The 20,474-nt window shown below is 37.1% G+C and overlaps 1 protein-coding gene across 5 annotated transcripts in view; it reads left to right on the forward strand.

The window, feature by feature from the left end:
* Positions 1-20,474, forward strand: part of SLIT3 (slit guidance ligand 3) — a 522,497-nt gene that overhangs the window by 315,745 nt on the left and 186,278 nt on the right. For all 5 annotated transcript variants that reach the window (XM_068697690.1, XM_068697688.1, XM_068697686.1 and 2 more), the window contains 2 exons: positions 2,634-2,705; positions 7,576-7,739. In XM_068697690.1, the coding sequence (XP_068553791.1) occupies positions 2,634-2,705; positions 7,576-7,739 (236 nt within the window). The remainder of the gene's footprint in view (positions 1-2,633; positions 2,706-7,575; positions 7,740-20,474) is intronic.

Consider the following 20,474-nt stretch of genomic DNA (forward strand, 5'->3'; position numbering starts at 1 on the left):
CAGCTGCCAGGGAGTGACTGGAGCAGAAGTTATTCTTACTTTCACATGTTAAAAATGCTATTATGTTGTGTGCCTTCCCCTATCAGGACTCATACTCTTAAAAATCATTGCTGGGATAGCTTCATGTGTGTAACAGAAAGTTTTGCAAAGTGCTTCTAGGGCAGTCCTCTACCTGAAATGTCACTATTTAAAAACTAGCTACACTGGAGCCGTGCGTGCTGCACACAGAGCAGCAGGGTTAAATTGCTTCAGCTACAACCAGGCTGTGTGCAGGCAGCTCACTGCCAATTAGTGCCCTTTGCAGCATTTGGCCTTCTTTGTCCTGAAATAATTGCTGTTATCATAGATGTTTTATTGACTTCATTATGGTTAACATTTAAATATCAATGAAATAATATATCACTAAGTCACCTGTGTAATAGTTACCAGTTAGAGCTATCCCTGAAATTTTTGTGTAAGTAATATATTAATTCAGCTTGGACATAGGATTCTTAGAAGGAGGGTTATTTATTTGTTAATGAATTACAGGAAGCTTTTGTTTGCTGGGAGCAAAAACTAAGCTGCCATCATCTTATATTTTGCAAGTAGAAATACTGTGTGTGATTAGAATAACATTTTGTCTATTAAACAGAAATATTTTAAGAAATGTAAAAATATTTTTCATTCATAAAAACACAGTAAAGGCTGACCTTTCCACATACAGATGAAAAAGTGCACTGGAGGACAGGGATATATTCTGTACCCTCAGTGCAGAGGGAAGCTTGCTGCCATATTCTGTTCTGCCTGAATCCAACCCGCACCCTTCTGAAATTAATAGAAAGTCTCCTTTGAATTCCTTTGGCTTCCATTGAATCCTGTAGTGCCCTGCGTGACCTATTCAGACATCAGCTATGTGTATGTGATTTAATTTTTGTGAGCTGATTTTACACGCAGTTGCTGTGTATCAGTGTACCTAAAATCTTATGACCAGGTGCATAGCTCCTATTTATGTAGCAGGTATCTGAGGCAGGGGATGAATTATACTGTTATGTTTGCAGAAAAAAATACTGGTGCAATTAGAAAATCGATTTGTGAGTCCCATTTGAACTTCCAAACATGCATGCATGTGATGCAAATAGCAAATAAATATGCCTACTGAGCTGTGGGTGTGTTGATGTGTACAGAAACGTGCCCTTATAAGAGGTTTTGTTCACTTTTTAAAATTCTGTTGTACATGCTTGACTGTTGACAAAAGACTTTGGTCTTGCACCATTAAGGTAATCAAGTAGTAGCAAAGGTAGTATGATGTAATCTAATTTAACTTTAATCCGTTACTGTTGTGGATGATGGTTTTGCCAAGTGATTTTTAGGCAGAACTGTAAAATGTTTTTAGATTGGTAGATGACCAGAAAGACACCTTCAGTTTCACCTTCAGTAAAACATTTCAAGTGTTTTCAACTAAATGTCTTTTGAAAATGTGTAACATCTGACTAAAACAACTTTAAATAAAACAATATTGAAAACAACTGAATAGTTCAGGAAAGGTAATGTGCCTTCAGCAGATACTTTCTTCACCTCATACACAGATACGGAAGGACTGTCTTCTACCAAAGTGGTCCTGTAGAGTGCTGTGGCCTTCTGTAAAGCAGGGTTTGCTCAGTGCAGTGGTGCTATGGGCACCATGTATTTTAAATAGGCAGCTGCAGTCAGCGGCAGGAGCTGCCATGCCAGGACAGGGAGGGAGTCCACCATCAGCCCGATCAGTTCTCATGACAAATGGGGCTTCTGTATTTACAGATTTGGAGCACTCTGAGCATGGCAATTATGCCCTGTTGGAGTGCTTTCCATTTCCTGTGCCATCTTGATCAACTTTATAGCTCCTAATTTGCTAGAGAGTCATTGATATAATTAGGAGCGACATAAATGGGAGCAGCACACACAGCTGATGATAATCTAGTCAGTTCATTTTTCATAAGAAGCATTAAGAGAAGGGGGGGCTATCCCTACCAGCAGCTGAGATCACTTTTCTTTAAGCTCTTTCTCCTTAAGCTCTGCTTTGATAGAGTAGCAGAAATCCTTACATGCCTGGGTCACGACATACTTTATTATGGTCTATCCCACTATCCAGATATTTTTTTCATAAGGAAACCAAAGAAATAGAACCCATCCATCTGTGTGTTTTCAAAAAGTCTGAGCTGGCTGTGTTAACAAACCTGTGGGAGTCAACAGCTCTCCTCTGGAGTCAGAGAGTACTTTGAGTCCAAAGCTTTCATCTTGTAGTATACAAGTCTGATGTTTCTCCACTCAAGTTGCACCACATTTTCAAGCAAAGTGGCAGCTTAGCCAATAAGTCTGGATCTTTTTTCATAGTGGGTAAAAATTCGTTCAGCACGCTCCTTGGTACTTGGACATGGTAAACAGTAACTCTCCTCTGTTTTTATGTAGCTATTTGTTATTTGCCCTGAAAATATCCTTCCTGACATGTCACAAATTGTCTTAGATACTGGTCAGCATGTGTTACTGCTGGCAGCCTGGCAGATTTATTATAAGAGTTGAAGCAGCTTGTTTCTGTAAATGGTGTGTTGGTGAAGAAATGTAAATAATTGATCATTGTTATTCTTTTCTCTCTCTCTCTTTTTTTTTTTTTTTAACAGTACTCTCAACAATAACAACATCACCCGCATTCCTGTTACCAGTTTCAATCATATGCCAAAGATCAGGACTCTGTAAGTATTATCTTTGAATATAGTAATAGTGGGGGTATGCCAACCCTTTGAATTTTTGTCATCTTGTGATAATCTTATTCCAGTCCCTTCTAGATTTGACCAATTCAGTGCACTTTTGAGGAGCAGGTTCACTGAACAAACCTGACCCTGTGAGAGCTGGGGTAGGCCGGGCAGGCTGGGCCATCCCAAGGAGACGCCTCAGTGGGGCAGCCTCAGCCACCTCAGGGACAGGGACAGGCTGAAGCTAGGCCAGGCCAGGCCATCAACCCATGGCTGGGGACAAGCTCAAACCAGGCCCATGGCCAGGCAGGGTGGGGCCCTGGGCTGTGGCATGGCTAGGGAGCACTCTCACAAAACTGTGAAAACTGATCAAATGTATCAAATTGCTTAATTGTGTTAATATCCTGTGTTTAAATCATATTTCTTCATTTCAAATTCAAATATTAATTTCTGAAACAAGAAAATTTTTGAAATAACTTGAAAAAAGTTTCTTTTCAGATGCATTCTGAAACAAAATGTCACTGTTTCTGATACTTTTTTTTTAATAAAAACTTCTCTTACATCAAATCAATTTTTCTACAGCTGGGCATTATTCCATTGGAAAAGCTCTGATTGGCTTTAATAGAACAAAATACAAAGACCATGAAATTAGGCTGTGCATCTGTGGAGTTTAGCCATAGCCTACCAAAAGGTTTTTCTTTAAATAAAATATTCCCATCATTTCCTTTAGGATATATACAGCTTCAGAACAAGTCATGTGTAAAGAAAGTCTCTTTGTTTTGTATTCCAAAATGTGAAACCAGGGAATATTTACTCTTATAAGCAAAGAAAGGGAAATAGTAACCAGCCTGCTCTATTTTTTTCATGCCAAAATATGAAATGAGGCAGGGATACTGTGTATGTACATGTAAAATCATATTAAGTAAATTAGCAGAACTGAAGAAAATGCCTCTTACGCATGTCAGTCTATGTAAGATAACCTCTGATTTGTTGATTAAATGGTGACATTCATAAATCTCAATGTAACAAATTAAAAGAAAACGAGATGTTTTTCTTTTAAAAGAGAATGGATAAAGGAGATAAAGGTAGGGTTATGGTTCTCGGAGTTTTGCTTTTTCTCATTCAGCCATAGTCCAGAAAAGGCCTCTTCAGATCAATCAGTCTTGTCTGTTACCAGAGCTCAGTGCATTCTGCCATTTTCCTTGTAGTTTAATTTCGGAGATGGCTTTGTATATAGCTCCCTGGAGGCTTACACTGACTAATCCCCCTCTGCTGTAATTAAGGGAAGAAAATTTAAAGAAAAAATAAAAAAAAATAAACAAAAAATAAAAAGGAAGGAAGTCATAAATAGGATTTATAAAGGGAAGCTTTTATATTGAATTCTGAGAGCCACATTTTATAGGACATGAATGCTGACTGACTCTAAAAGGATTTCCTGAAAATTTAATTTAAGGTCTGTGGCTAAAAGGGCACCTTTACAAACTTGCATTTGTATTCATTCAACTTATGTTCTGTAAAGGTAGTTTCATCAATATTAAGTGGCATGTTTTAGTCTCCAAAGATTACCAAATAACATGTAGTACCCTCTTTAGCAGTGCAATATAAGGATTAAAAAACGTACATAGGCAGGTGAAAATACAGTAAAATGTTTTATTATTTCCTTCCTTTCTGTATTTTCTTCCATTGATTTCAACAGAGGCAGAAAAGTCATCAAAATAGCAATTAATATAGGATAAACAAAGGAGTCAAATAGTATTTATTAATTTCTTCAGCTTCTTCATATTTAAAATTCTTTCTCTCTCCTTGAATCATCATTTCTTACAAATAATAATTTATTAATTATAATTATTAATAAAGCAAGTTTGGATAGCTAGATATTAGCACTTTCTGAATATCTTCTGTTCAGAGTTATGCTAATTATGTTTAGATTTAACCATGTTTTGTTGAAATGCATAGTAATACTGGAACAGCTAGCATACATAAAACCGATGAGCTTATGTTTACCCATGTAAAATATTTATATGATGATATTTTTTGGGTGATACTGTAATACTTCCTCTAGTATTCTAGAGAATTGTTTCCTCTCTGGGCTTTATTTCACATGTTAACCTGTTACACTTGTATTAGTACCCAACCTCAATGAAAAGTTTGCATGAAAGGAGAAAGCTCTCTGAGGCACAGTGGCTGTATAACACCTACTATTTAATTTATTGGTTGTTGATGCAAATTCAGGTCAAACGGATAATCAGTAACATTCATTACAGTTTGGTGACTCCACAATTTTCTTTAAAAATGATCATCAGTTTGTCTACCTTCTCAGAAAGCTTCACGTTTAGACGTGCTTTTAGAAGGCCTTGTAGAGAATCCCTCGTCTGAATATTACTCAAGCAGGGTCAAGCTCCTTTTCCCATCTAGCTGTGTGGACAATTTTCCCTCTTTACACACTATCGAGATCCATTAGCAGGATATTTGGGGCTGCCTGTGCTGCAGCTGCCTCTGCTGTGTTGGCTCTGTGGATAAATAGCTTTTTCGTCGTGGCTCTCAAAACAATCTGCTTGTTTAAGAAGAACAGAGAAGGAAAAATAAAAAGCACATTCAACTTGAACATGACCTCTGCGGGTGGAAGTGCTAGTAAGATTTGAAGCACTTTAAGAATTCTTTAAAAGAATCAGCCCTTCTGTGGTAACCTTCTTTATTTAACTGTCGTTTCTGGTGCTAAGTTTCATTGATCTTTTAACCTTGATTGGAAGTGACAGGAGTTAGTTTTCATTGATCTGCTTTCCTTTCTTGAAACAGCTTTATTTATGTTAAAACATGTCCCTCATACTTATTTGCTTAATGGTAAGTGTCCTGTTGTCTCTGCACTTGTGAGTGACTGCTGAAATTAGTAATTGCATCACTTATTTTATTGTTATTATTATTTTTATTTAAGCGTAAACTGAAAATGGAGTGAATCACTTCAGTGCTTTTTAATGTTCATAGAGAATTGGAGTATCATGCTTTTGAAGTACTGTGAAAAGTCTTTTTGTGGCTGTATTCATTAATATAATTATCAGAAACAAATTCTAGTAAGCTGCCTTGTTAAGAGGGACAGGCTAAATGGACTCCTCTCTAAAGCAGGCTAGAATACCAGCACACACAAAAAAATTGAACGAATGAAAAGGTAGGGGTCTGCTGAGGCAGATGAGCTGCCAAAGAGGTAACAGTTCACACTACTAAAATGGGAAAAAAAAATGAATCTAGTTATATGAATTTAATGAAGAGGGAAGCCTCACAGAACTGGAAAGATTCCCCTTTTGCAAAATTGCAATTTTATTACTGCTGCCGTAATACATCCATGCCTGGGATGCAGGGAGCTGCATGGGATGAGCATGGTATCAGTTCCGGAAGGAAGATGACTGAATGTCATTGTTGACTGCTGGGATGGGATGGGATAATAATTTGAGGATTTAAATGAAATGCTTATGAGAAAGTTAGAACATCACTGGCTAGATGATACTTGTCCTTTCTTTGTAAATTTATTTATTTGCTTTCATTTGACACTAAGTGTTCCAGGCAGCTTAATGAGTCATAATAACAAAACATTTCACTAGAAATCTAACTTACTGCAGTGTCAATTAAATAGCTTTAGAATCTCTTAAAATAAATAAATAAATATATATTTTTTAGCCATCCTTCTGAAACAGTTACATTTTGTGATGCTCCTGGCAGTGTAGAGCTTTCCATCTCCACAGAATAAGCTCAGTTCTAGATTTGTGGCCTTCTGCCTCACCTGCCACCCCAGCCACGCAAATCTGAGGCCTCTCAGCTGGGACGCAATGGCGACCTGTGCTGAGGCCTTGCCGTATGGAGATCTCACAGATAGACAGCTAATTTCTTTGGTGGATGGATAAAGCTCAATCCTGTGCACACCAATTGTTCTTTTTTTTTTGTTTTTTTTGTTTTTTTTTAATGTAATGCCTGTAATATGAGTGAATAATGCTTTGTCTAACCATTTCTGACAGGATTTTCCATCTGTTTTATCATTTCAGCTTTGCTATAACGGTGCAAATGCATGACTCATTACAAGCAATGAAATAATTAATGTCCTGGGCTTTTGTTTTGACCTAAAGTTTGGTAGCTATTAAAAGTACCAGATTCACTCATGATTTTGCAGATTTATTTATTTTTTCAATGTGAAAAGCCTTCTGGAAATCTCCAGTGCCAGGCGTGAAGCTGGGAAGGGAGCCGCAGGTCCATGCACGTCCGTGTGCCACGACCCTGTCATGGGCCCCTTCTTCATCAGGAGTTGAAAGTTCCTGTCTGGAATCTGAATACTTGACTTAAATTGCCACACTAAAAGGGGCATCGCTGAATTTTTACAGGCAACACAAGATCATGCAACATCTCAATAGCTTCTGGGGACTTTCTGTGGTTTTGTTTTTTTTGATTAATTATTATTTCTTATTTATTTTAAAAGGAGGGAGAAGACAGAAGAATTACCTATCTTCCTGTTTTTCAGCCTGGCCTTCTTGTTTATTCAAGTCATCCTTTTAATTCACCCAGAGCTATCTCATTCATGCAGTTATTTCTGATATGAAATCACAGGCAAAGTGATTACTTGTAAGCTTCCTAAATTCAGTTTGTTCTTTTCTCCAGAATGGTCAAGATTATATGATTATAAAAAATAGTTCCAATTTTTATGTGGGCATTTTCTTGTATATTATATGGCAAAGTAGACATTGGACACCTGAGTGAGCTGGAACCAGTGACCTGCAATGACCTTTTTTACACTGTAGAGAAGAGCAGACAGATTTCTACTTTTTTCCTGTGTTTTGTGCCTTCTGTTAAAGCACTGCTGGTAACTTTGGGGTGCTTCCCTCTGTTGCAGGCGGCTCCATTCCAACTTCCTGCACTGCGACTGCCACCTGGCTTGGCTGTCTGACTGGCTGCGGCAGCGGCGCACCATCGGGCAGTTCACGTTCTGCTTGGCGCCTGTCAACCTGCGGGGTTTTCTTGTGGCGGAGGTTCAGAAGAAGGACTTTGTCTGCTCTGGTAATGATACCAATTATTCATTTATCTATCAGCTTTTATATTCATATTCACATAAAAACAGTGAATGGAAAATTATTATGTTGCATTTGAATGCCATTCTGTAGTAATGCTGTTTTGTTTTGATCATAGGTAAACTGTATGATAATAGATCAAGTTGTTATTTTTTTCAGCTTTATGTGAATTATTGGATTCCAGTTAATAATTCATTTCTCAAATTATGTTTTATTTCTGTATTGGCAATAATATCAACATGAGAAGTCAGCTAAGTGGAGATAATTTAGTATTTCTCAAGGGAAGAGCTCAACAGCTGAATAAAAAAGGAAAGGAAATAAAAAATTCTAATCAGTCTGTTGATATATGAATGCATTATGGAGTAGCAGGGGCAGATTTTATACCAGGGGCTGAAGGAGGAAGGTTCTTCAGCAGCCAAAGCATTTCACAGTTCTACAAGTTTCCTTGTAGATAAACATGGCCAACTCACAAACCATGTGTCTATATATTGGGCCTATTCATCAGTTCTCCGGATCTGCAGTTGGCTTTGTGATAGAAATGCATTTTCTTATATAAGGAAAAAAGTATAAAATTGGAAAAAGAAATATTGAAATTTGGCTGAAAGGAACAGATCTGGCAGAGAAAAGGCATGGCAGTATGTATGCTGTAAAAAAGAAGGGAAGATATTGGACACAAGCTTAGAGACGGTTTTGCAGGCAAAATGGTAAAATTTGCAAGCCTACAGCCTGAGAGTGAGATAGAGACATTACAAGATGCACAGAAGCATACACCATTTGTCTGCTATCCAGAGCTACTGGTGGTGACAGCAGTCAGGCTAGCCAAGCACTTTGTGGGCTTAAGAGATAAGCCTAATGCATGAAAGCAGTATGAAATAGGGAAGAAACAGATACAGTTATGGTCACTTCTGTCACTAAAAATTACAACTGCAAACACTGACCTGGATCAAACAGAAGATGAGCATGGAGGTTTACCACATGAACACTCAGCAGCTGTATTGGTGTCAAGCCTGTGTAAGCATCTGTAGAGGATAGATACCTCCTAATGTATATTTTAAATTAATTCCCTATAGATTAGTCAATCAAAATAAATAACAACTTAGCAAGTAGCAAGTTTTGGCATAATAAGCCTGAAAACCCCACGGCTCATCTTGGATACTTGAGTTAAAGACAAAAGAATTTAGTCTGTAGGGAAGTTTTGTAGTACTTAAACGTACTATACCTGATATTAAAGAACCTACAAAAAGATATACTGACTGACTTGACTTACCAATTTTTTTTAGGTATATATGTAAACATGTAACTCTTTCAAAAGTTAGTAAATATAATAACTATGTGACAGGCTTCTTAATTTTTTTGCTCTTGTATGCTTGTTTTTGTTTACTTGTCTGTTGCCATCTGTCTGCTCCGTGAAGCAGTATCCTCTTGATGCAGAGGTTGGCTGTCTTTTGTGAATAGTTTCGCTTACATGTGAAGTCTTTTCACTTACATGATTGTCTTCACTTACAAAGAAAGAGAGAATTGGTGACACTTTGAGAAGCTTTGATCTCAAGCTTAATTATATCATAGATGCTAAATTAATGTCCAGCCCTGGACATTTGCAGGAAGTGCTATGGACATGTGGAAAATGAAGATGTGCACCAGTGATTTTTGTGGCCTGATTTTCAAGAGTGCTGAGCAACTTCTGTGTATTTATGGACATTTGAAGATGCCCAGAATATCTGAAAAATATATTAAAAACCAAAAACAAATGAAAAAAAAAAAAAAAAAAAAAAACAACAACACATTGAGAGCTGAACTAAAAGAAAACTTGAGAAAGTTAGCAATCTGAGGAGAGGAAGGATAAAAATAAATGGATAAATGAATTGAGCTATTAGTAGACTCTCATTTTACCAAAGGGGTAACCATAGCATGTCTGTCTTATGAAATGAAGTTTCAGATGGGGCATGCGTTCAGTTATTTGGATTTATGATATAGTGATCTGAAAGAAAAAAAAAATGGTTTAAATCAAGAGGAGATAATAACTGCTGAATGAGAAATGTAACATAGACAGAACTGATCTAAATGGACTTTTCTAGGCAGACTATGACTTCCAAAAGAGAAGAGGTTGTTTAACAGTTCAGTTGCCTGTTCAACCAGGAATGTAAAAAAAGAACTCTGAAAATTGCCCTGCTTTTTTATTAAAACATAAATTAATAAAAATTAAAGGAAAGAAGCTTCCAGTGAGACAGTTCATCAGCTGTATCCCTTAGCCTTCATCTGGGAAATTACATATACTGAAAAAGCAATACTTTTGAAGAGCTCATTTTAGTATAGGATTTAGTAGGGAACTCAGCTTAGTAACTGCTACTTGCACAAAATCCTACATGGATAACCAGTTTAAAGAGGATATAAGTCTTTCCTGCTCCTTATTATGGGTCTTATTCCTGATTTTACAGCTTAATTTGTTCATGTTTGACTATGAAGTTAGACTAGGACAGGAGGTGAATGGTGAACTGAACTTGTCCCTCTGCAAAGGATTTTTATACAATTTAAGATTATATGAATCACCATAACTAGCCTCAAGCTGGCAGTGAAAGCTTCTTTGCATCATACTTATGAAGTGCTGAAATACAGTGTAGTGAACTACTCTGTTTTAGTACAGGCTCAGCATTTCAAGTGCTTGTATTTTTTATGGCAGTGGAAATATCATCACAGGAAAAGAAAAGTCTCATTTTTTCCTCCATTGTAAAATGGGGTTCATCAGAGCATTCCAGTTCAAAGTTTGTACTGTTGCAGTCTTCAAAGAAGAAAGAGGAGAATGAAATAATGTAGGGAAAGAAATACGTGTGTGTGTGTATATATGTATCTTCCGGTTTTTCAGCCTGGCCATATATGTGTGTATGTATATATATATACACATATATCCTTTAAAAACCGAGTTGTGATTTTTCTTTGAACACTATGTAAAAAATACTTTTTTTACATACCTTTACAACAAATGTTGCTTAAAAAAAAAAGTAAAAAGTTTAAATGCTACATACCAAAGAATAATTTAAGTTGGAAAAGAAAATATGAAACACTGATGGAGCTGTGCTACAACTGGAAACCAAGTTTTTTGATTCCTTCTGGACACAATGCTACTGGTCCTGTATGGAGGTGTTTATAAGCATTACATACAAGGTCTCTCAGGAGAACATTGCTGAAATCAGTTACGTGCCAATACGCTGTAAATTCAAAATCTTTTTTTTTTTTTTTTTCAAATAATATTCTTCAGCTCTGCACATAAATTATAGAAATGTTAATTCAAATGACACTTGTAGGCAAATTGTGAGCAGTGGAAAAGCTATTCACTTGGTCATGCCCGTGAGCGTTTGGCTCAGAACTGTAGGTAAATGTGTAGGATTAAATAGTGTTCAGAGGCCTGGAGAAAGGTTTGCAAATATGGCTAATTGTATTTGTGTTGCATAGGAGGCAGGGAAAAAGGTCATTAACAGAACTGAGCACGGTTGGGACTAGGCAGCCCCTCACCACTGGGAAGAGCACTGGGTGCTTCTGGCAGTGCCAGAGCCGCTGGCTGGCTTTTTCAGCAAGTTGCCTCTCCTTATAGGAGTCTCTCTCCTCTAGAGCCACCCTAGACAGAGCAGCCTTCCTGGGCCTTTGTCTTAAAGCCATCTGCTCCCAAAGAAATCTCCACACATATGCTTTCCCCCGCGCAGGTGGTTATTGAACTCTGAGAAGTGTTGGTGAGCCAGTCTCCTACAAGTGGCAACTTATGATGCATGTGGCACCATACAATGAATGCCCCAGCTGATGAGCTGCAGATAGCATGGGATATTTCTGTTCTCTTTCACTGCCCTAACATTGCAATTGCATCATTGCTGTTGCAAGAAAAAGGATATGCTAGGCAAAGACTTGATGCCAGTCAGAATACTTACTGCATTGTGATGCTTGAGAACTGTTTGCTTTTATATTCCCTTAATTAGCAAAGAAGCATCTGAGCTTGCTGATCTGAGCTTGCTGGCTTATTCCTAGTACCTCTTAGAGCCTTCCATTTTTTTGCTCAGATGAAAATCATGCTTCTTTGCCATGTTCAGATGTTTCACTGCTGAACTGGTCTCTCTGTCTCTTTGTCCTATTCTGCTTCCTCTCTCCCAACCCCCTTAGGATAGTAATTTTATTTCACTTTCCTCTCTCATGAGTTCGGCACAATCAAAGAGCCAAGCAAATTATGGCTCCCTTATTTTTCTTTCACCTGCTCTTTACTTATTGACGTTGAAATTAATTTACATATTGATCAGTTATGTAAGTGATTAAGTGTTTTCTCACTTGCATTTGTGCATCTGTAAAGCTTTGCAAACTGAAGCAGTGCATTCATGAAGTAACAACATCAGCAGCACCTTGATCTTTTCAGTTCTCTGTGCAGGACCAACTGATTGACCCATCTGAGTTTTCTTAGTGTTCAATCACTTTGGTTTTCTTGAGTATATGCATGAGAAAATAAATATGCACCTGAACTGCATATCCAAGAATAAAGCAGATGCATTCAGAAAGCATTATAACTCACCCTGTAGAGTTATAATGTGTAGATGGGTAGCATGTTTCAACCACTGCTTTCCTCGGCTAGATGCATCCAGAACAGCTCATTTGAATGGAGTCAGTACTCAACTGGTTGCTTGCAGGAGGGTAAATAAGCAGAAAGATTGTGGGTGGATTTGGTGGCTGTTGGGAAGAAGCTGATTTTTCCACCATACTGTTACTGCCAGTTCTGAGGCAGTATGTTGGTGTTGGTGTTGGCCCTGAAGGAGCATGTTGGTACAGATTTGTTTTACTTCTGCCAGTACCTTCAGGTATTTTGCAGTGGGCAGCATTTACAGTGGAGTATGAGGACTGGTTAAGATTTCCTAGAACAGAACAGAAATGTTTATTTCCAACAATTAATGAAATCATTTTCTGGTATAGGAATCACCAGGTTATCATCAGGTTCTAAAATTTTGAAATTAATGGGGAAGTGATCTTTCCTATATATCTTGCAGTATGGAATTTAGCAAAATTTATGTTTAAAATGTATAATTTCAAGTATTTTTCTAATATAGTTTCTTCATTTATGAAGCAAAGAAGGAAGTTGAATCCATACACCATTCTCTTTTTCATTGTAAATCATTTTATTTGGTTCTTGAACCTTAGTTCCCATTCAGAGAATCTAAAATAAACTGATGAAAATCAAGATGCTTAATTCTGAATTGAATCAGTTCAAGTTCATTAAGAATTACATTATGAAGCTGGTGCAAGAGAGAAATACTTTCCAGAGCCAAGTGTATGGTGATTTCTGATACTGAATTTAAGAAAATCCTGGATTGATTGAAATCTGAGTTGAAGATCTAGAGTTTCTGATCCGTGCGGTGGAACTGCAGCTGAGGTATAAAAAAGAGGAAAATATGTTAGCTTCCTGCTGCTTAATGCAGACTGGAAGCTGTAATGAGGAAGCAGATTTATTTGTTTAGGTGAGGTCAAACAGTCTTAAAATATAGCTGTTACTCTCTGGCCCAGACCACAAAACTCAGTAGCTTGTCTTGCTCCCGTTTTCTCATAATAACTTCATAGCAGATTGTTGAGGAGAAAACCAACAATGAGCAACTAATAAAATAGCACTCCTCAAGCTTAGTATCTTAATGAGAACATTCAGAAAATGCCAAAGGAAAAGTGTGTGGAGAGGGGAACTCCCCTCCATCTGTTCCTATTTAAAAGACTGTGCAATGGTGTATCTGCATAATTAGCAGCGGGTCTGCTCCTTTCAACATGGGACACAGAGGCACTGCCAGCGTGGAAGATTGGTGCTCCCTGGAAACTAAAAAGGGGGGAGGAATACTTCCTAATGATGCAGATTTTGCAAGTGCTGGCCAGAGGTGATTCCCGGAGGGAATGGGGTGGTTTCTCTCCAAGCAGCCTGCCCCAGCTCATGCAGAGACTAATGGCCTGTAGTCATGGTGGTCACAGGAAGCTGGATAAGCAAAGTGGGAAGCGGAGGCCTTTTCCCTCTGTGTGTGTGAACGGTCACCTTTGCCGTGTGGGACATCCCCACTGTACAATTTATTTTATTGCTTTTAGAAATGAGCTTAAGCATTTTGTCTAGCTTTGACCTCATTCCCAAAGAGTGACCCATGAGTCATAATAGCCAACTGACATCTTTTTTCTCACTGTTATTTCATGCTTTTTTGTGACCATCAGAAGATTCAATAAGGGCTTTTACAGTGCAGTCTATGCAGAACTTTCAGTATTGTTTGACTTTTAAAGACTTTTGTGGGAAAAAAAAGTGCTTTGAATCTGTTCATAGAACCTTTTTGTGGAACTCTGACAGAATTTTTATCTGCTCTTATAATTTTGTACCACAAACTAACATTGAGACCTAATGTAAGGAAACATTTCAATACTATGCATTTGTTAGCTGCTCCTGAAATGAAATCATCTAGGGGTTTTGCCAATATATTCATTGCTGTTTACCTGAATTTGGTGTCTTGTTTCTATTAAGTTTTGTATTACCAATTTAAATTTACTGTAGCATTAGCAGTTAAATTGTCTTGTGCTTTAAGAATCTACTTCTTGGATTGTTTCATATGAAGATGCTACATATGGTATTATTTACTTGGGGGACCATCCTGCAAATCTAAGGGTTAAAAAAACGTTTATTCAGGCACTTAAAATTGCTTTGAAGGGCAAAGCTGAAAACTGGCTATATGTTTACAGTAAATTTAGTTTTACTGCCGCGCAATTTTGTGTCCATCTTGTAAGTATGATGACCTTTGGTCTGGAATTCTCTTTCCCCAGAGCAGTATGTGTAGTTCTTAGATACTTGTTTAAAGATAGCAGATTTAGGTATAGTTACTCATTCATTTGGCTTTTGCACTGTTGCTCTAAAACCAGTGGCTTGATTTATTACCAGTGTGATAATAATATTTTGCTATACAGTGGAAATGCATCGTGTGCTGAGTGATGTACCCACAGATGGGTACCACTGGACTGCTCAGATGTCATTTTTAGGAGCAGTGTCACATTCAGCCCAATGTTCCCAATCTAGCTGTGTCAGTCTGTCATGCTCCTGATGAAAGTGAATCCCATCTTTCTCCTGTTCTTGAAGAGAACAGTTTTAGTGTTGAGGCAGGGAAAGTGCACTATTACCTGTGGCAGGACACTGGGGCCCAGGAAGCAAAGACAAATACATGGTCAAACAAAATCAAGTCTTGTTTTAAACTCCTTTTCAAATACCTGCAAATCAAGCCACAGGGCCTCAAAATACAGTCTTAAACTCTTCCTATCCGTTCAATAACTTTGTCAAACTTCATCACGAAGTAGTTCAGGTTCTCTAATGCTGATAACCTATCACCATTAGGCTATTTGAGGACAGTATTCCCTTTATAGACTTACATTTGATCATGAACATTATCTATCATTTGACCTTGCTATTATCCTTTTGCTTAAATAATTTCTCGTCCTCTTCCTTTTTATGCCTGAATATATTTATAAGGTCACTGTATCATTTCCGGACCTATTTTTAAATGTCACTTTGTATGCACCTTCCAGACTGCTGACACAAGTTGCGGAATACGTTTAAATGAGATTACTGTGCATGTATGCCTTTTGGACTGCAGAATCACTACATCTTTTAAGACTTTGTTGTAGCAGTATTTCTTTTGCCTTTAGTTTACTTTGGAAGACCAAATAGTATGTATATAAACCTAGAGAGCGAAATACATGCTAGCAGCTTTCCTCAGGGTGCAAGAATCAGAAAGTTGAGTAACGGCTGCTTTTAGGAAAAAATGCCTGCGTTACCTGACTGGAGAAAGATATTCAAAGAAAGGCTCAGAGAGGCTCAGTGAGTAGGAGACATTTAGGACTTCAACTTTTGAGTCTCCTCTGTAGAAAACTTAAACAGAATAAACTTCCCTGGGAGAAAAATAACTTTTGACATAGTTCGGAAATTACTTAAGTTGTCTCACAGATTCTGTTGCAGTTTTACTAATTCTTCGGAAGGAACAAATCACATTTTAGACCTCAGTTGTTACAGGTCAGGCTACTTCTTTGTCCTACATTTTTCCATTTTGTTTAGAAATAATTGATGCAATCCTGGGGCCATCAATGTTAATAAAATAATTGCAAATATTAGTAGTGCAAGGTAAGATACTATGATGTAAGGTCTGATTTTCAGTGGTGTTAATTTACCAAGGCATCTTGAAACCTGCAAAATAAGTTTGGTTGTGTTTTTTTTTTTTTTGGTAGAATAAAATAGACTTCATTCATTACACCAGGCCTTCCTTTTGCAACAGTTGGATATTTTCTTTTGTATTCTGCAGTATTTGTTTATAAACCAATTGGCGTTGACTGCGCCTACGGAACAGTTGCTGTTTATGTGCTATGATTTTTTAACAGATAAATGTACTCTTTGGGAATGTTCAGCAAAACAGTGAACTTGAATCAGATGATGAATATTCATGACAAGTGCATTTTTGCATACCATGAACTTGACAGTATTTAACATCGTCAATCAGGGGCCTAAGTCACTAATCATAAATAATTAACGCTATGCTCAGTGAAAAGCTGTTGAACAACCATGGATGGAAACATCTGCATAAACCATTTACTGCATATTCCTGTAGAATAAACACATTTGTACATTTATTTTTTTTCTCTGTTGTTGGAGTATTTGTGATGGAGCAATACAATGAATGTTAAATTTACAGACAGTTAGTTGTGATTGACTTCCCAATATTTCTCTGCAGGACATTAAATTGTATTTTAACGCTGGGATGTAAGTACTATTCAGGAGCAATGTATCTGTTTTAGGTATCTTTTTGAGGATGTATTACTAGAGTCTAGTAAAAGCTCATGTAGTATTAATTGATTTCAAATGTCCCAGCATTATAAGAAGTTCCAGTGGGTTATTTAATTAAACCACAAAAGGTCATAATATATCCACGGAGCTGCAGTACTTGTACTGTTTTGTTTGATGATCAATAATTTCATGTCTGCCATACTTAAAAAGATTTAAAGTCACCACAGAGTTATAACCAGTAAATCCTATCAGACCTATCAGCCTATTTTTCTTGAAATCCATCAATACTGTTTTACAAATAACTAGCATTTTTCAAATAGAAAGGAAGTGCTACAAAGGCAATTGGACAGGTAAGAAGGTAATGAAGCACACTACTTAGTGTGCCATAATTGGGTGTCAGTGCAAATGAGATTATTTAGTTTATTTAGTCATCGCAAAATTTATTTTAAATGGTTGTGACATTTAAACTTTCTTTATTTATGCTCCATAACCATTCAATTCTAATTGTAATATCAATCTATTTGCTGCTCTTAAAAGGCTAGAGGCCAATGAGATGCTTATTTGAAAAGAGCACTTAATTCCTCTGTAAACTGCTGGGTTCTAAGTCTCTCCCCCATCCGTCTCTCCCCCTAACCCACAGTCTGTAAAATGGTGCAGGCTAATGGCATGCCAGATATTAACTACCATAATCATTGAAGCTATCATTCCATTACATCAGACTCAAAGAACATAGTAATTTTTTTTAATGGGGATCTTATCCTAGCTTCCACATTCTGTTAGTGTTTTTTTCTTTTAACAAAGGGTGTAATTGAGTTGGTGATTGTTAAGTATTAGAGAAAAATATAAAAAAAGTTGAACTTTGTAACTGAGAAAAAATCTGAAATTGTAAGATGACAGATAGTAAGAACTTCAGAAAGGAAATTGTATAAATGCAGCTGGCTTGTCCATCACTGTTTCTTTTTTTTTTCTTTGCATCCACACAGTAGGGAGTTCACTACAACTGTGAGGGACACCAACAGGAATCCTAAAATACTTATGCTTTTCCCAGGCCTTTTCTTTTAAGGAAGTATTGGCAGCAAAAGTAAAGTGCATTTTTAGATTTCAGATATTCTTACCGGTGCCCTTGATCTGTCATTATTCTTATCCTCTGTATAATTATGGAAACCATATCCAGAGTTTAATTTTCTGTACTTCAAATTCTGTAGCTTACATAGACTTGTTTTTTGACCATCTCTCCACATCTATACAAACATAAAACTCTTGTGGAGTTTTTGGTGCTTTAATTCTGTAGATCCGTTGTGGAGCTAAGCCTAGATCCTAATTTAATGGAAGTAGTTAAACCCAAATCAAAATTTGAATACCATTTGCAGCATTACTCAAGAAATCTTTACCTTAACAGTTTACTGTTTTTGTAAGATCTGATGGAATAGGGGCTAGATGCCTGCTGAGTGTTCATCTGCAATATGTATTTTGTCCTTTGCAAAAGAAAAATATTACAAAACATAACAAAACTCTTAAGAGTGTTTTAACAATTCGTGTCAATTGTTATTACCATTTGATGGTAATTATTGGCAATTTATTTCCAAAGTCTTTTTATTCCACTGAAGTTTTTGGAAATTTACAGTCTACATCATATTTTGTTTATGAAGAAGAAAGAGTTTCACCAAATATGTAGGGCTGCATTCAGTATGGAATCAGAAGTATTTTTACACTAAACATAAAATGTCAGTCAACAGTGACAGGAGTACTGAACTTTTTGGAGCACTCAGAGAATTCAAGCTTATAATAACAAATTAATTTTATAAAAATATTAATTTTTCCATGCTAATTTAAGTGAAATGAAAAAAATAATCACTCGTTATGTGTAGAAGCAGAGGGTCCACATAAGGACAGCCTCTTTCTTTACTTTTTGCTTTAGTTTTTCCTTCAGCAGATGGTTAGATCCTATAGCATTACACATCTTCAATGCTATTTTTTCATCTAATTTTAGTTCCACCTGCACTAATATATATATATATACACACACACACATATATATACAGCTTTTTCTCTCTGTTTTAATTCTATGTACCTCCATGGTTAACTAATTGGTGATTTTTTTGTTTGTTTTTTTTTTTTTTTCTTTGATTTGTTTTGTTTTATTTTTTCTCAGTAGCCATAAATCAGAATTCTGTTCACAAGGAAGTTCCTCTTTCATAGTGGAAAAGCAGAAGTAAATGGTCTTGGCTTCAAATTTGAAATGGTCTTGGCTTTGTTAGGCATTGGAATGGGCTGCCCAGGGAAGTGGTGGAGTCACCATTCCTGGAGGTCTTTAAAAGACGTTTAGATGTAGAGCTTAGGGATATGGTTTAGTGGAGGGCTTGTTAGTGTTAGGTCAGAGGTTGGACTCAATGATCTTGAGGTCTCTTCCAACCTAGAAATTCTGTGATTCTGTGAAATTCAGGATAAATAGAAGGCCTCCTATTGGCTTTATTCAATTAGATATCAGGTGTGCGTTTGAAGAGGATGTGAAAAGTTTAGTGGCCAGCACAAATAATGTTCTGACCTAACTTTTGACCTTTCCATTCAAAAAATCGCTGGAAAGTTCCATGATACCTAACGGTAGAAGGACATTAATTAGCACCTTGTCATTGTTGGTATGTGTTTTCTGTGAAAGGAAGACTGGTGCTTCTGTCTTTTGTCGTGCTTTTTAGAGTGCCTAATATAATCTCCTTTCAAAGTGTTCCATTAATATAGAGCACTCTGCAACACTGTGTCACACGAACTGTGGAGGTGATGAGCTGAGCTCCACTGGATTTTCTATTAGATGTTGAGTTAGATATAGTAGAGTCAGGAACAGACTCTTAAAACTCCAACTGGCAGCATTTCAGGAGATTTTGTTTGTTTTTGATGTTGTGCCCTAATGAAAAAGTAGTATATTACTATGTTAACCCACAGTGATATGTTGTAGTGGTCTAACTGCAAAATGCATTTTACCCTCATTACAAAGCCTCCTTAGAAAGCATATCTATCATGTATGATAAAGGTTGGGTGCCAACTTTCTTTTTGCCTGCCAGGGCTCAAAGATTGCTCTGGAGAGTTCCTTCCCACTTGGAGCGTTTGGCCCAGTCCATGAAAGTTTGCAAAAGCTAGTTTGCACTTCCCTCATTATTTCTGGTTTGGACATCACACTGCAGTGCAGACAGACAGAGAGGATAAGTAAAATATGTGTGATCACGTTGTAAAAACAAATCTTTTGTTCTTACGCAAAGATAACAGAGGCCTGTGCTCATTTGGAGGCAATATAAACTATTTCTAGAAGCATTCGCATTTAAAATCTTGTAGAAACCTTGGACTGAGTGAAAGGCAGAGCTGGCAGTGCTTTTGGTGATATGCAGTAGAGCTCTGCTAATTTTAAAGGAATTCTGTTAATTCACGATGATGATATGTCTGCCTTGCATTTTATGGCCAGAAGACAGACCCAAGACTCATGATGAAAGAAGCTGCACTTTTTCATGACAGATGAATTGGACTCTTACCCATGCCATAAATGTCCTCTGAGATCCATTTTTTTTCTTTTTTTTTTTTTTTGAAGATGGTTGCCACCTTTGGAAATAGAATCTCTAGAACCTGAATCAGAGTTCTGAGGTCTGGTCTGCCAAAATAGAGTCACTCATGGCTCTGATTAGTAATAATAAAAGCTATATTTAAAACATACAATGCTTTGAAACCCACATTCTTCTTTTACTGTCCTGATAGAAAGTCTGATGATGACCAAAGAAAAAAATCAAACCCAGTAGTATAACTTGACAACATTTCATACATAGTTGAAATCACACAATGGTTGGGGTTGGAAGGGATCCTAAAGCCCACCCAGTCCCAACCCCCTGCCAGAGGACACTTCCTACCACACCATGTTGCCCAAAGCCCCATCCAGCCTGG

The sequence above is a fragment of the Anas acuta genome, chromosome 14, assembly GCF_963932015.1.
Source record: "Anas acuta chromosome 14, bAnaAcu1.1, whole genome shotgun sequence".
Taxonomy (NCBI): domain Eukaryota; kingdom Metazoa; phylum Chordata; class Aves; order Anseriformes; family Anatidae; genus Anas; species Anas acuta.